Genomic DNA, 15,173 nt, shown 5'->3' with positions numbered 1-15,173 from the left:
ATTTTTATTACCTTAATTGGCAATACAACGTTTACTTGGTCAGCTAGTAATTAAAAATTTAACAACATTAACAGACGCAAACATTTATCAAAAACTTAAACACCTAAATAAAAGTGTTCTATGTTCTTAGTGTTGTTGAACCTAAATAGATAAGTCGAGCCTACGCCAAAGTAATCGCCATATGAAAACATTAAGCGAAATATTCTTGAACAAAAGTTCGAGCTCATAAATAATGCGAAGTCATCAAATGAAATACGATTACTGTGATTGCATATCGGTAGATGCAAAGTTCTCGTGCATACGAAACCTAACTAAGGTGCATTGAGTGCATCTGCGTTTTACAACTTTTCCCCATGATTTACACTTGAAGGTACTGGATAAAATGGTGCATTTAGGCTTAGAAATATTTTCTAATTTCCTCCTATGTGAGTTAATTAATTGTTATGGCGTACGGTAAATTATACGATGGTCAATTATCCTTGTATTCTTAGAGCAGTAATGGAATGGAGTCTATAGTGAAATTTTATGTGCCTAATTACTTATATAAAATATACAATAGGTACATCAAGTATCGCAGCTTATAAACAAACAGGCTTGCAATAAAATGAATTTGAACCAACGAACCTCACAATTATATCGAATCGAATTTAAATGTGTTTCCTAGTCTTAATATTCAGTTCTGTTCCAAATCTCTAATGTATATCTTTATGTCTGTGAAAAGTTCAAAATGCTCTGGGCTGTTCGTCGTTTTTTCTACTTTAATAATCAAGTTATGAAAAATTCAAGATAAAAAACCTATATTATATGTATGTAGATATATTACATAATATTATAAAATTAATGTGAAGAATAAATCTACGACCATTTTTTTTTATGAAAGTAAGGGACAACACGAGCAGGACGTCCATCTGATGGTAATTGATACGCCCAACCCATTACAATGTAGTGCCGCTCAGGATTCTTGAAAAACCTAAAAATTCTGTTTGGCACTACAATTGCGCTCGTCACTTTGAGACATAAGATGTTTTGGCTCTATATGTAGCAGCCTTACTGTTAGACTTTGAAATGTACTGACCTCGCTGATAGTTTATATATTATGATAATCTATCTACAACTATATACAATAAAATTAAGGAAACCTTTAACCTTTTGTGTATTCTTTTTGGCTGTTAGCTATAAGTTCAGCGGCTGTTGGCTAGCTATAAGTTCAGCAACGTCATAGTACGGTGAAACGAGAACAAAAACATTAATTTAAGTGATAAAGGCGATGTAATTAAACAGTTGAATGACATCTGACGCGGTATGATTAGTACTTATTAATTTCAACATAATACCTCCACGTCCACACGTTCCTGTGACGGACAGACACACACAATAATCATCTATCTATGATTTCCTTTTCACTTGAAAATATGTATAGTTGTACAACAATGAATAGACATTTAAAAAATTAATGTCACTTAACAAAATGAAAATTACAAGGGTTCAATGGTTCAAGGGTTCAATGAAAATCAAAAGCCTTCTGCCGAAATTAATGCTTTTTAGCTTTGATCAAGATTCATATAGGTATTGGACAAACTACTAGTACTGAGTACAAACTACTTTCTTATGGAATTATATTACAGCCATTGTAAGATACTCTAGTTGATTTAAAGAAAGTCTGCCCTGTGCTGCCCCGGGGCGTAAAAAGAATAGGGTAGCCCCAGGTCCAAGGGTGTCGTAAGAGGCGACTACGGGCTTTTTAAAAGTGGGAGAGTCACGCTGCCGTCTTATGACGTCAGCACAATTGGGCCAGACTCGTCCGGGTTACTTACCACACTCGCACAGAATACCGGCGTGAAGTAGCGGAGAATAATAGCGGCGGTAAATATGAGAGCGGTATTTAAAGAGAAATTACCCCAGGAGGGTACCGGCTCTTGTAGAGCCGGAGAATCCCTCCCCGAGCATTCGCGCTCGGGCTGCCCCTCGTATTCTGCGGAGGGCACAGTACCGCGTATGTCACAGGACAAACAGGGCAGCAACACCACGGCACCCCGCTCCACGCTTAATGTGGACTTTTGTAACATCCGGGGAATTCACTCCAACTTAAACGCCATCCACCACCATCTTGAGACGGCGCAGCCAGCCTTGTGTTTCCTTACGGAGACGCAGATATCTCGACCTAGCAATACGTCATATTTAACGTACCCCGGGTACAAAATTGAGCATAATTTCATGCCTCATGCCGGGGTATGTGTGTACGTTAGGGAGGATATCTGCTGTCGCCGTCTCGGCAATTTTAAGGGTAGGGACCTATCTACTCTCTGGCTCCGCGTAGATTTAGAGGACCGCGTCCGCATCTATGCGTGTATCTACAGGTCCCATAGTGGTAACGAAGAAACGGATCACCTCATGGGCTGCGTTCAAGCGGCATTTGATGACGTGCTTGCTCAGATCCCCTCCGCTGAAATCGTAGTCTTGGGTGATTTCAACGGGCACAATGCCGAATGGCTTGGATCACGTACTACAGACTACGCAGGGCGATCTGTGCATAATTTTGCATTGGCGTATGGTTTGTCCCAATTGGTTGAGTCGCCATCGCGGCTCCCGGATGTGGATTGCCATGCCGTCCTTATTAGATATTCTGCTGACTACACATCCCTATGGTTACCAGGTCTCTGTCGACGCCCCTCTCGGAACATCCGACCATTGCCTGGTCAGGAGTGTAGTGCCTATCCGACGCCAACGTCGCAGACCACCAGCGACCCGCCGCGTTTGGCACTACAAGTCAGCAGATTGGGATAGGATGCGTTCCATTTTTGCATCCTACCCTTGGGGCAGGGTTTGTTTCCCTTCGGATGATCCTTAAACCTGCGCCGTTGTAGTAGCCGATGTGATACTACAGGGCATGGATATTTTAATACCAAGCTCTGTAGTACCGATCGGTGGCAGATCACAGCCCTGTTTCGATGCGTCAGTTAAAGCAGCATCTTACTGCAAAAAACAGGCGTATCGAACTTGGGTTGCAGCGCTGGGCTCAAAGGATGCAAACTGCAAAGTTCTGAAGAGGAAATATAACCGTGCCCCCAGATTTTTTAAGCGGCAAATCGCCCGTGCGAAATCGAAGCACGTCGTCAAAATTGGCGAGCAGCTTTCCAGCTACCCGACCGGAACACGCAAATTCTGGTCGTTGTCGAAAGCTGCTCTTGATAACTTCAACCAGCCGTCCATGCCGCCGTTGCACATGAGGCATGACATCCTGGCCCATACGGCAAAAGAGAAAGCCGATCTCCTGTGCACTCTTTTTGCCTCCAACTCGACTCTTGACGACAACGGAAAAATACCGCCGACCATCCCGCGGTGTCAGAGCTCCATGCCTGAAGTACAGTTCCGACAGAAAACTGTTAGGCGAGCTCTGTTTTCGTTGCACGTCAGGAAGTCGAGCGGGCCGGATGGCATTTCTCCAATCGTGCTTAGAAGGTGTGCCCCTGAGTTGACGCGTAGTCCCTGATTCATGGAAGTCAGCCCTTGTCCATCCGATCCCAAAAAAAGGAGACAGTTCGGATCCGGCAAACTACAGGCCTATTGCTATTACCTCCCTACTCTCCAAAATCATGGAGAGCATAATTAACCACCAGCTTATATATGTATACCTTGAGGGTCACCAGTTGATCAACGACCGGCAGTACTGCTTTCGCCATGATCGGTCGACTGGCGATCTTCATTTAAGCTTTCGTTCAAATTAACACCTTATTTCTTGGCAGTAATTTTCAGTCTATTGTTGACGCTCATTAGATGATTGGACGCGAACACGAGGCAAGAACAGCAATTGAAATGTAATTATTTAGCAAAATGATTAAAAACTTCAAGTTAGTTACACAATATTATTAATTTAGAGGGGCACTCACTTGAAATATGACATTCCATCCTTTTTCACCTTGTCATTGCGTGTCGTTCTATACAAAGCGCGGTCGAAACACAACTGAACGAAAACTCTGCCAAATACACGCGTAGGCAAAGAACACAACTATAAACATCCTTTCTTGTGATTTCTAAGTACTCTTGATTGATGATGCCCAACAAGACATTCTAATAGGATCATAATATAGAGATACCTTAAGTATTTACTTATTCAAATAATATACTTAGTTCTATAATGCAGGTATATCCGAGCGATGAATAAAATCACTGCATAATTATTTCATCCCGATCAATTATATACGAGAAACCGGCAGCAGCTTAGAAACATAGTGAAACGGTTGCTTTAATAACAGCCTCTGCCAACCAACCAACAGCATAACTTACAGTTTATATATTATGCATACTCTCTGGATATTGCGACGTATTTGAATAAACTTAAAATGACGTTAGCCGAGTAATAATTTTTATGCCCTCGTATTGAATAATCATGAATTTATATGGTTGTTGCCCGTAGCAGTGTTGGTATTAAGTAATTTTCCCTATATATAAAACGAGCTGCATTCCTTGGTGTGGACAGTTGGTTGAGGCGAGAACAGGCGTGTCGTTGAACCGATCCGTGGCGAATCGCTCCTCTTCCGCTAGCACTTGGCAAACAAAATCAATTAAAAGACGCGACGCCGATACACCGTTACAATTGCTACAGTTTTGGTATATTATTAAAACTAACAAAGCTAATTGTTAACATAGTGAAAGAACAAAACGTTTTATAATGATGATTTTAATTATTTAACCCAATATTTCAACAATAAATGCCACCAATTTTATAATCTATGTAATACATATAAGAGATTTCCACGTATATAGTCACTCATCACGATATCTCTGGAACCATTAGAGCTAAAGACTTGAAATTTGGTAGGAATATTCTTTTAACCGAGTAGAGGTCAGCTAAGAACGGATTTTCCAAAATTCCATCCGCAAGAGTTTTTTTTATTATGAACGTCTGTCGGGTCAGCTAGTAATATAGAATATTGACACACTTTAACACAAATTATCTTACGCCAAACTAGGCATTGCCTATACTATGGGTATATACAATAATATATTTAATACAATATACTTACTTAAACATACATATAAACATCCATGACTCGGAGAGAAACATCCATATTCATCATATAAATGATTGCACTTACCGGGATTCAAACCCGGGATATCTAGCTTAGGGTCACTAACCATTCGGCTATATGGGTCGTTAACCAATAGGTGCGTTACATTAGATAGTAATATATATACGTGTAATACCTAGTCAGATAAAAGTTACAAATAAAAATTCATTTTTTTTATTTATGAAGTAATTTAATCTTAGTTAAATTTATATGTATTTATTTATTGCCACAGCAGTTAATAACAAAGAATTACCTATTCAAAATGACTTTTATGCAGGCCTTTCATTTGTCTGGTGATTAATCTATGGATATTCCCTGGTTCCATGGGAAATTAAGTCAGTGCTTGTTCTAGAGATTTCTTAAACGAATGGATGTCAGAGTGTCGCTTATAGCAGGCCATGTTTTCTAAAAGTGACTATAATTTGTGTACTGGCCTGTGCTTCCCCGGGGTATAAAAATAATAGGAAAGTCCAAAGGTGTCGCAAGAGGCGATTAAGAGCATTTACCAGTGGGAGTGAGTAGGAAAGAGTAGGACCATTTCTTTATTATTACATTAATCTGATTTATTACTAATGATAAAAAAAAACATGTTTATGGGTGTGAAAAATAATCAAAGTTTCCAACATAATAAACTCGTTCAAAAATTGAATTCCAAAAAGTTTTAGAGGTGTAACAACAATTATGGCCTGGCCTAGTTATAATCGAATCACGTTTTTTGTATCTATTTCTGTTATTTCGTTCTTTTATATCAATTATAAATATTTAACGCGTATGTAATTACAAGAATATCGAACCCTTCAGCGTGTATTTTATTTATTGCAAGAATTTAATTATGGTGTTGTTCCAAAGCCGGCGGAGGCGTGTTTGGCCGATTTGAATAAACAAAATATTGTTTTACACTCATTCAAATAAAACGTGTTGATATGTGTGGTTACATATGCATTGCATCGTAATAATAACTTTATTGCAATAAATCTTAAGCTGAAAGAGTATTATTTACCAGGGACTCTTAACCCTCCCGAGGCTAAGATTTCTGTTGTCAAATACTCCAATATGAAATACTTATAGAAAGGTATCAACATTTAATTAAGTATATGAAACACAAAACGACACAATCCGCTTATGACTAAAATTATGCCTCGCTACTTTAAATTACAAGGTTAATAATAAAATTTTAATTTGTCTCAACGAAGCCTGCGAAACGATAATTTTCTACGTCTCTTATAACGTGGTCTTACACATGGAGCGATTTTAGGTTGCGATTTGAACGGACTGATCTCTGAACAGACTTCAACAAAATCGATACTGCAAAAATCGGTTTTATAAAAGTTTGAAACCTTTAAGCTATTATTGCTTCGACTCATTTGTTCAATTTAAATACATATATATATATTTACGCCGTGTATTTTATTTAAACATTAACGGCCTTTAAAAGTTATACCTGCTGCTTGACATTCGGAAAACTTCAAAATTATCATACAGTGTTTTCAGAAATATATTCAACATTTGCATTGCATATTCTTGGTTTATTCTCTGGTATAACTTTATACCAAGTTTATTTGTAAAGCCGTAAAAGTATGTAGCTTATGCTAGTGTTTCCTCTTTATAATTTAAATATGTTATCACACATCACAGAATTTTTTCAATGTCCGCCATCTTTGTAACCAACACTATCCGATTTTAATCAAATCATCTGAACATTTTCAATACTGCATTTCAATTCTCCTAACTAAAATCCCTCCGTGTGTACCCACTATTATGTAAATGGAAACAGCAATATCACCGCGTCGTTATCATAATGTACTTGTGAATCACCGTTTACCTACGTGTCTAAATATAATGCGCCGTGTTCATTACAAAGGATGGTGTTTAATAAAGACGGCCACGTCATTCTCGTCATGATTGGCACCACGTAGACGGTGGCACCGGATAAGCACCTCGGCTAGCCGATTGTTTCACTTCTATCGTAAATTATTCGTCCTATGTCCGGTGTTGGCCACGAATACAGATTTAAGTGCTCGCGAATCTGGACGATAGTTCCACCAGCGCGTGCAACTCCAAAAGGGTTCTATGTGTATCGATATTGCGATATAGTTTATTGGCAAATATAGGCACGTATAATACTGCAGCGGGCGTTGCCTGAATGCACCCTTCCTTCACAGGAAGCTGACGTACTCGCACAGAATACGGATTAGCCTTGTATCCCTTCCTCTCCAACGCATCTAATGCAGCAACTACTAATTTATTCCCAATATACGCCTTCATTATTCTCGCATCGAATTGCATCAATATGCACAAAACGTATTTATTTATTGGTGTTCAATTTGATCAATTTAACGAGCGTCTCTAGAGTGCGCTCGCGTCGCCCGACGGCTATTAATTCACCGAGAGATATAAACAATGGACACGCGATATAAATAGCTGGAACGAAAATAATATAGCAGTTTCACTTTGGTCTATTTTATTGGGTAATCGTTATAAGAGGGGTGCGTAGAGGGCGGTAGGCATCGCGCAACAGAGGTATGTTTAAGATACGATAGCATCGCAGAGGCGCTCTATAAATAGACCGGCGAGCGAGCCTTTGAACAAGCCTAGGTCGTCACTGAACGCATCAAAGGGCTACTACTTTGTATTAAAATATTTGCCGTGTAGATTGTCTTGTGATTTACGATCAAAAATCTCGTCAATGTCACTTTACAACATTAGTGAGGAATGTGAAATTATATGATAGCATAGAATGAAATTTTTAAAAGGAAGCAGATATGTTATGATCGCGTGACTCACATGACTCAAAAGGGTGGAATATGGGACCCTATTTCTTAAGTATGCATCGCACAGGGCAACTAGCATTACATTGTGTGACAATTATAAAATACTAGTAGCAAAGAATGTGTAATTAGGAAAGTTGTTGCGTAAGTAGCAGATTTATTGCGTAGGTAGCAAACTTATATGTGTTAAACAATGTGTTTGTGTGAGTTTTTATAAAATGGGTATTTAGGAGCAAGGAAACTCTCGCACAAGACTACCGTGGACAGTTTCGAATTACAAACACATTGAATGCTCGAATAAAAGAAAAGGTCTACTAGAGATGGAGGCATGAACACAGCAGATAGTCAAATATGGTAATTCAAATTTCTGTAAAATTTAGAAAGAAGGAAATTTAATGAGTTAAGAGAGCGTAAAGATATGAGCGGCACTAAAAATATTTGCCATGCCTATAAAACATTTAGATGAGCGTTATTTTATGATATGTGAAATCAATGGTGAGTCATGAGAGTACACGTACAGCCCTGTGCGAATGGCAGGCAGCCCGCAACTCGCTACAATCTTCCATAAAACACGGCGGACAGCATGCATTTTCTCGCTTGTTCGCTTTCATTCGCACATGGGGTACAATCTTATTTTTTCCTGATTAGAGTGAAAGAGGCGCGACCGGTTTCTGGACGCTAAGGCCCAACGAGGTCGAGTCGCCCTCGTCGTCCTCTAATGATGTCCCAACATTGAAACATTCCTAATTGGACGAGCGTCCAGCTGTCCCGATCTTTTGCAAAAACTGGATAAAACGCAGACGCCGCGTTGATACTGTTAATACAAACTTTACATTAACAACATCATGATGTATCGTCAGAGTATAATAAAAGTAAGTCAACGGAGTCGCAATTAAAAGAATTATTCATCGATCTATGTTTCACGGGCCACCTAGTATCTTTATTAATAAATATTACCTTTAGAGCACAATCATTATCAGGACTCGGATCTTATAGCTTATATATAACAATTTCTTTAACAATTCACCTACGGTCTACGGCAATATTTCGTATTCTCACATGAGTCAACAGTCCAAATGCAATTAATCCAAGTACAAAATAATGCCCTGTAATAACGGGCAGCGAATAGCGATTTGTCGTAGATTGTAAACGCATAGAACCAACCTAGCTGTAAATAATGACACAATTGAGCAAGTTATATTCTTTTATAACAGAACTAATTTGTAATAACTTCCTTGGTTCCCAGTATTGCTAGGTAAATCCACGTTTAATACAGCTTATTGTGCACGCTGGTGCCTCGGGCCCTAGCAGTTTGAATAGCATTGCGTAAAAAAGCAAATAATTTGAAGCGGCGAGCAGATTCTTTCTGATTTATATATAGATTTGTCTTTGTTGTTTATTTATGGCGCTGCATTCTGATTCATAGGTACGCGTCGTTAAGCATGCAGTTATCTCATCGCCAATTTTAATCCAATTGTTTTTATATTTTCTCTAAAGGTTTTATTTTTGTTACGTGTATAACTTATTATTTCCATCGAAGAGAAAGTTTATTTTTTACTTTTTAGTTTTGGCATTTAAAGTAAAATAATATGTTCTTATGAAGTCAATTATTTTTTATTTATGTCAATAGGTAGCATCAATAGATTAGCTATGGCTGGCACTCTTTATAGTAGAGGATCACCCCGGTCTATACTGCCTCCATCAATGTTGCCTGTTTATTTATATTGATAGTAAAATTATATTAGGTTATAATTAGTTATAACTAATCCCAGTAATCCGGGAGAGTATTTTATGTGATCTATTCTCTTTGACAGCGCTATTTTGTTTCTGAAGGGTTGTTATTGAGTTTACTATCAATAATAATTCTAAAAGTATAAATACTAAGAAATTAAATGGTAAATTACTTTATTGGGAAGATTCCGGATTGAAGTTGAAATTTGCAATTCATACTTCACTAATTAATCACCTACGTTGTTACATTTTTTGTGCTCATAAAATAATGTTTAATCGAGAAAAAAACTTGGATAAAATTAGACAAAATAATAAATAATACGTAAAATATCAATGATTTGATTAAAGCTATTGACTTGCACAATATTTTAGTTTTTCTCGTATTGACAAAATAAACTACAAAAAATTAAAACTTCTTTTACCTATGTTACTTAAATGTTCTTTCATGAATTCCTTTTCTACCAACTTGAAAAAGAAGTTTACACAATTCGACTGTAACGACCGATTAAAACAAAGTGTGTGCGTGTAATCTTTACGCGCGATTGAAGTAAAACTTAATTATAATTAACTTTAGGAATAATTAACAGATACATATATATACTTTTTTTTGCTTATCTGAAAGCTCATAGACAAAATATGTTATTTTCGTTTACCCTTGTTTGTCCCACCTATTCTAGGACATCCAGTTTATAACAAATATTCTTAAAAAGTTGAAGAAGATTTAATTTTACCATTAATTATATACTTACTTTAATTAAAGCCGTGTTTTGAATAAATAATTGAAAAACAATAATAAGAAATTGAAGATTAAATTAATATAACACATATTAATACAACGTTGCTATTAAATATTAACGAATATGGCTGCTCGAACCTTTTGCCTGTCCAATGGACTAAGAAAAATTAACGAATGTTGTTAACGTCAGAAGTCGTAAGACTAAGAACTTTTATTTATTATTTATTACAAAAGTAATGTTAAATAAACAAATACATTTGGAGATTTTCAGAAGATATTACTGAGCAAATTGAAAAAATTTTTTTAAAACATAATGGCTAACAATTGTTTCGATTGACTTTTTTCTGCCGGAAGTACTAACGTTACTTCCGTCAGAAAAATATTCTGAGTTACCCCCACGCCTAAAGAAGTTTTACATCAAAAAATCCTTTCCTTTGAAAGGGTATATAAGGAACTATATTGCTGGGAAGCAAGATAAGCTTTAACATTTTGAAAGTATAATTTACTGAAGTGGAAGTGGTTAAAATACCATAATCATTTGTGGTAAAATTTCAAAGGTTAGTAGTAATTACTGCCTGTGTTAGACTAACTACTAGAGTAGTTTAAATACACGCGTTTTAATCCTTTAAAAAGTGTTTTATTTAAATGTGTAACACTCGCGTTAATCAAAGATAATACTATACTAGAGTAGTATTGACGTTATATTCGGTTGTATGATAATAGTTAAGTATTATAACTTAGCGACAAAATGGTGTCGATAAAAATTATTATTTCCTTTTAAAGTATTTACCAGTGGGAGTCGTCCTTGCATTGAATGCCGGTTATATGGGTAGCAATCAGCAAATCACAGCAGTGTCTTTTTCTGCGGTGTAACAGTAATGTGGCAATTGTTTTGGTTTGAAAAGGGGGCGTCCATAAATTACGTGAGATGTTTAAGGGGTGGAGGGGGTCGAGTCAAATCTCATCTAATCTTACATTGGAGAGAGGGGGAGGGTCTCGGCTAATATCACGCAATTTTTTTCTGATTGAAACAAAAAAAATGTACTATTTTGATCCATTTTATCATATGGACATGTTGGTTCCAATAGTCTCTCTTGAGACCCTGCATGATTCTCCGTAGACTGCATTAGAGTAGATATTCTTTTTTTAATCACAGTAGTTACGATTTAAGTAAGTATTGTATTGTTAAATTTTTATTATACTTATAACTCTCAGCAATATTGATTACTAGTCTTAACGAGTCGTAAATAAAAGCACGAAGCAATTTTTTTCTTTCTTTTTACAATAACCATGCACGTTTTACGTGATTACGTAAGAAACCCCCATTTTGAAAAATCACACGTGAGATTGGGGGTTGGGGGAGGGGGTTGAATAAAATCTCACGACATCTCACTACAGTAATTTCAAAAAAACAACTCACGTAATTTATGGGCGCCCCCAAATTGCCGTTGCTAGTGAAATCACTGGGCTATTAACACATAAGACTGAAGATCTTATGTCAAAGTCAATTTTGCGTTCTACCAAGAATCCTGAGCGGCACTGCATTGTAATGGGTAATATTACGTCTTGATCGTCTCGTCACTTTTTGTCATACTAAAACGTTTCCTCATTTGTAAGTTATCCTCTAGATATTTGTAGTCGGTATTTTTTTATTGAAGTGAAACTTCTTTAGCACATGAGGGTAAAATTTTTAAGGATGAAACACAATAATAATTCCTATACATGAATAAATAAATAAATAAATATTAGCATGCGTTTTTTGCGAAGAACGATTGAGACCGATCGAGAGAGATTGAGACCGATCGAGAGAGATTGAGACCGATCGAGAGAGATTGAGAAAGGGCGAAAGTTACATGAAGCATATAGCCATGGAGCGAGAGTAGTATAGAGCGAACGTCAGTTCACGCACAGTGCCGTGGAGCGAGTGGTGAGAGACAGCTAGTGAGAAAGATTGAGTAAGAGTAAAGGAGATGGAGATGGAGAAAAAATACAAGCTATTGGTTGATGTATTCGTTTATTAGTTATATATAGAACTTCAGATGGTAATTCTCTCGCAAAACATCTTGTGCAGTAAACGGTGATTTTTTGGTTCAAAGCCTCACTTAGAAGAGCTCATTCAAAACCTACATATATTGCAAGGACGGTATGGAAAAGTTACAGAAAAAAAATTGCGATAGAAACTTGGGTATGTGCCCTATTTGATTGTGCTGTTTCTACGACATCGTACTTAAAAATTCGCTGTAAGAAAATTTGACCTGGGGCGATTCGGGTAGGTGTGTTCTTACCTTTCTGAACATGCGCTTGACGCTAATTTTGTTCTATATGGGACCTGTATAAAAATCTGTGTGTAAAAGTTCACTACGGACTCGAAAACATAAAAGACATTTATTTTCTCAAAATTGATTCCTTAAGAATTCTTTTGAATTTCTAATGAAATGACATCAAAAAGAATTATATTAATACTAGATACTACTACCGCTTCGGAAACAAATGGCGCTCTGAGAGAGAAGAAGCCACGCAAGAAACTCTCCCAGTATTCTTTTTTTTGCGCTCTTTTCAATAAAAATATACAATATTGTACAGTCATTTCTATCGCTATAAAATAATCATAATCTAGTCCCAGGCTGTCAATAGATATTCAATCAATTAGATATTCAGCTGTAGAGTAATTAGGATTTACGACAGACCCATTTTTTTTATAAAACATTTAAGTAAATTTATTTACGGATAATAATTTTTTTTTACCGATGTCATCTGTCTTAATTAGTCATTATTAGTAGGTATTTCCCCTGTTAATATTTATGAAGTTTTATAAGCTCAGATTTTTCTAAATAGAATTTTTTTTACCTACATAATAGGCCTATTACATATCATAAATACTTACTTCTGTTGTTCCTATCAAAAATAAGGTTTATTTATACCAACTGCCACAAGAATGTGTACACGTGAGGCTTTTGATGATATCGGCGCTATGCAAATAAGTTGGTAGTAGGATATAAATAAGTCGTAATCAGATGCAATGCAGCGGTCACAATGTACAATACCTTACGTGTATGATAGCGGCCTTAATAGCTGCCTCGCAGTCGATAGAGTCTCCATCCAGATGCTGATGATCACCTCAATGAACATGTCCATACTTATCAGCAGACAACCTTCCTGCTTCGTAACGATAATGTCCGTTTGTTGCAGCCATCGATGCGGCCTAACTAATGAAGATTTAAACCGACGCTGGTGCAAGCCGAGCCCTGTATTGCATCCTTCTATCTACCACACAAAGGTAATATCTTATTAATTAGTGTTTGTAACTGCCGATTTCGTGCGGCGATTCAGCCCGCGACGTTTGTAATTTGAATGGAGCATGTGTGTCTATGGGGAGTTAAATTGATTTTATATGTGCTTTTGAAATGTCGCTTTATCTCATTCAATTATTTTCGCATCGTATGTAACTCGTTTTAGAACAAACGATATAAGTAGTGAGCTTCTTCAGGACTTAAGACGATTAAAAATTAACATTTTTTTAACCAGATAAGATTTATGAATTGTATTTTAGTATCCATCTTGTCTCAAGATACGGAAATTGGAATGTGTTCATTTTAGTAAATAGATAACTTTGGCAAGCTATTTACCACCGTGCTTCTCATGTTTCTTGCTCTTCTTCTATCATGGGTAAGCAAGCGGTATAATTGATTATTTTTATACTTGCGTGATTTGTATTGCTCAATATATGTGTGTACTTTTGTAAATTTGATTTTATTATGTTTGGCTTTAAAATATAAACTTTTTCCGCAAGCTGCCTAACCATAAATGAATTCAAATCCGCGGCGTTAACAGCTCGAAGTCTTTAAAAAAATGTCTCTTTTAAAAGGTCTTTGGCACAATAGGTTGACCGTTCACTCTCACCACGGTGCCTTGGTTCAGGTTCAATCCTCCACGTACACATTTTTGTTCGTTGTCGGCAACCACAGATAGTCTAAACTAAAGATTTTTAAGTCGGCAACGGTCTTGTGGTACAAGAGAGTATGATCTGCTGTGATCACATACCGTCAGGTGTCCCTTATGGATGCTCGTTTGTCCTCCTGCTCCATAAAAAAGTAAGCTCATCAAATATATAAAAATCTAAATAATACAATGTTAAAATGATCTACGTTGTAATCGCCCGTTACCCTGAGTGACCAAGGAGTCTTGTGACATCAACCCTTGATACAATATCATGTTCACAAGAGTGCATTCAACTCTGGAGCAACACTCCGGGTTTAACCCATTCCAAAACCCTAATTCAGGCCTTCAAAAAGAAGGCTGCGCATGAGGCACATGGGCTAAGTAGAGAAAACTTACGCATTCTAACCAGGACACTAACGGGACACTGCAGATAAAACATATACCTCTCAATCTTAGGTCTCAAAGATTGCAGAGCGTGTAGATTCTGTAATAGTGCAGATGAAATCCCCGTTACAGATTCTCTCTGAATGTGGTCCTTTAATGCGTAAACGTAGCATCTCATTGAGAAGTCCAATTCTTCAACCACTTGAGATACGTCAGCATACTGCAAAAAAGATATAATTTGATTCATGAAAAGAATAAATCTTAGCAGTGAGCTATAGTTAACAGTGGTATGGTATGGTATGGTATAGGGGCTCCTGTTTCCGCAATTAGACCTCCGTAAGCATGGGTCCATTTTGCGTGCAGTAATGGCCAGTTACTCCAACCAGCTCAGCTCCTTCCAGAAGTTCAGAACATTCCTGGGGTGTTAGCAGACTTCCTGGAGCGACCTCTAGTTAACAGTGGCTATCACAATAGATCACATTAGTCGCAGTGAAACAGGGGTGTACTGAACTGTACCAAAGCACTTTACAAACCATAACCATAACC

The 15,173-nt window shown here is 37.2% G+C and overlaps 1 protein-coding gene across 6 annotated transcripts in view; it reads left to right on the top strand.

Annotated features, from left to right (window-relative positions):
* The window catches only part of LOC126966573 (cytosolic carboxypeptidase 1-like), a 135,020-nt gene that overhangs the window by 105,681 nt on the left and 14,166 nt on the right, over window positions 1-15,173 (top strand). For all 6 annotated transcript variants that reach the window (XM_050810704.1, XM_050810705.1, XM_050810701.1 and 3 more), the window contains one exon: window positions 13,494-13,581. In XM_050810704.1, coding sequence (XP_050666661.1) covers window positions 13,494-13,581 — 88 coding nt within the window. The remainder of the gene's footprint in view (window positions 1-13,493; window positions 13,582-15,173) is intronic.

The sequence above is a fragment of the Leptidea sinapis genome, chromosome 10, assembly GCF_905404315.1.
Source record: "Leptidea sinapis chromosome 10, ilLepSina1.1, whole genome shotgun sequence".
Classification (NCBI taxonomy): domain Eukaryota; kingdom Metazoa; phylum Arthropoda; class Insecta; order Lepidoptera; family Pieridae; genus Leptidea; species Leptidea sinapis.
The sequence above is the reverse complement of the archived record's forward strand: the minus strand, read 5'-3'. Positions and strand labels throughout refer to the sequence as shown.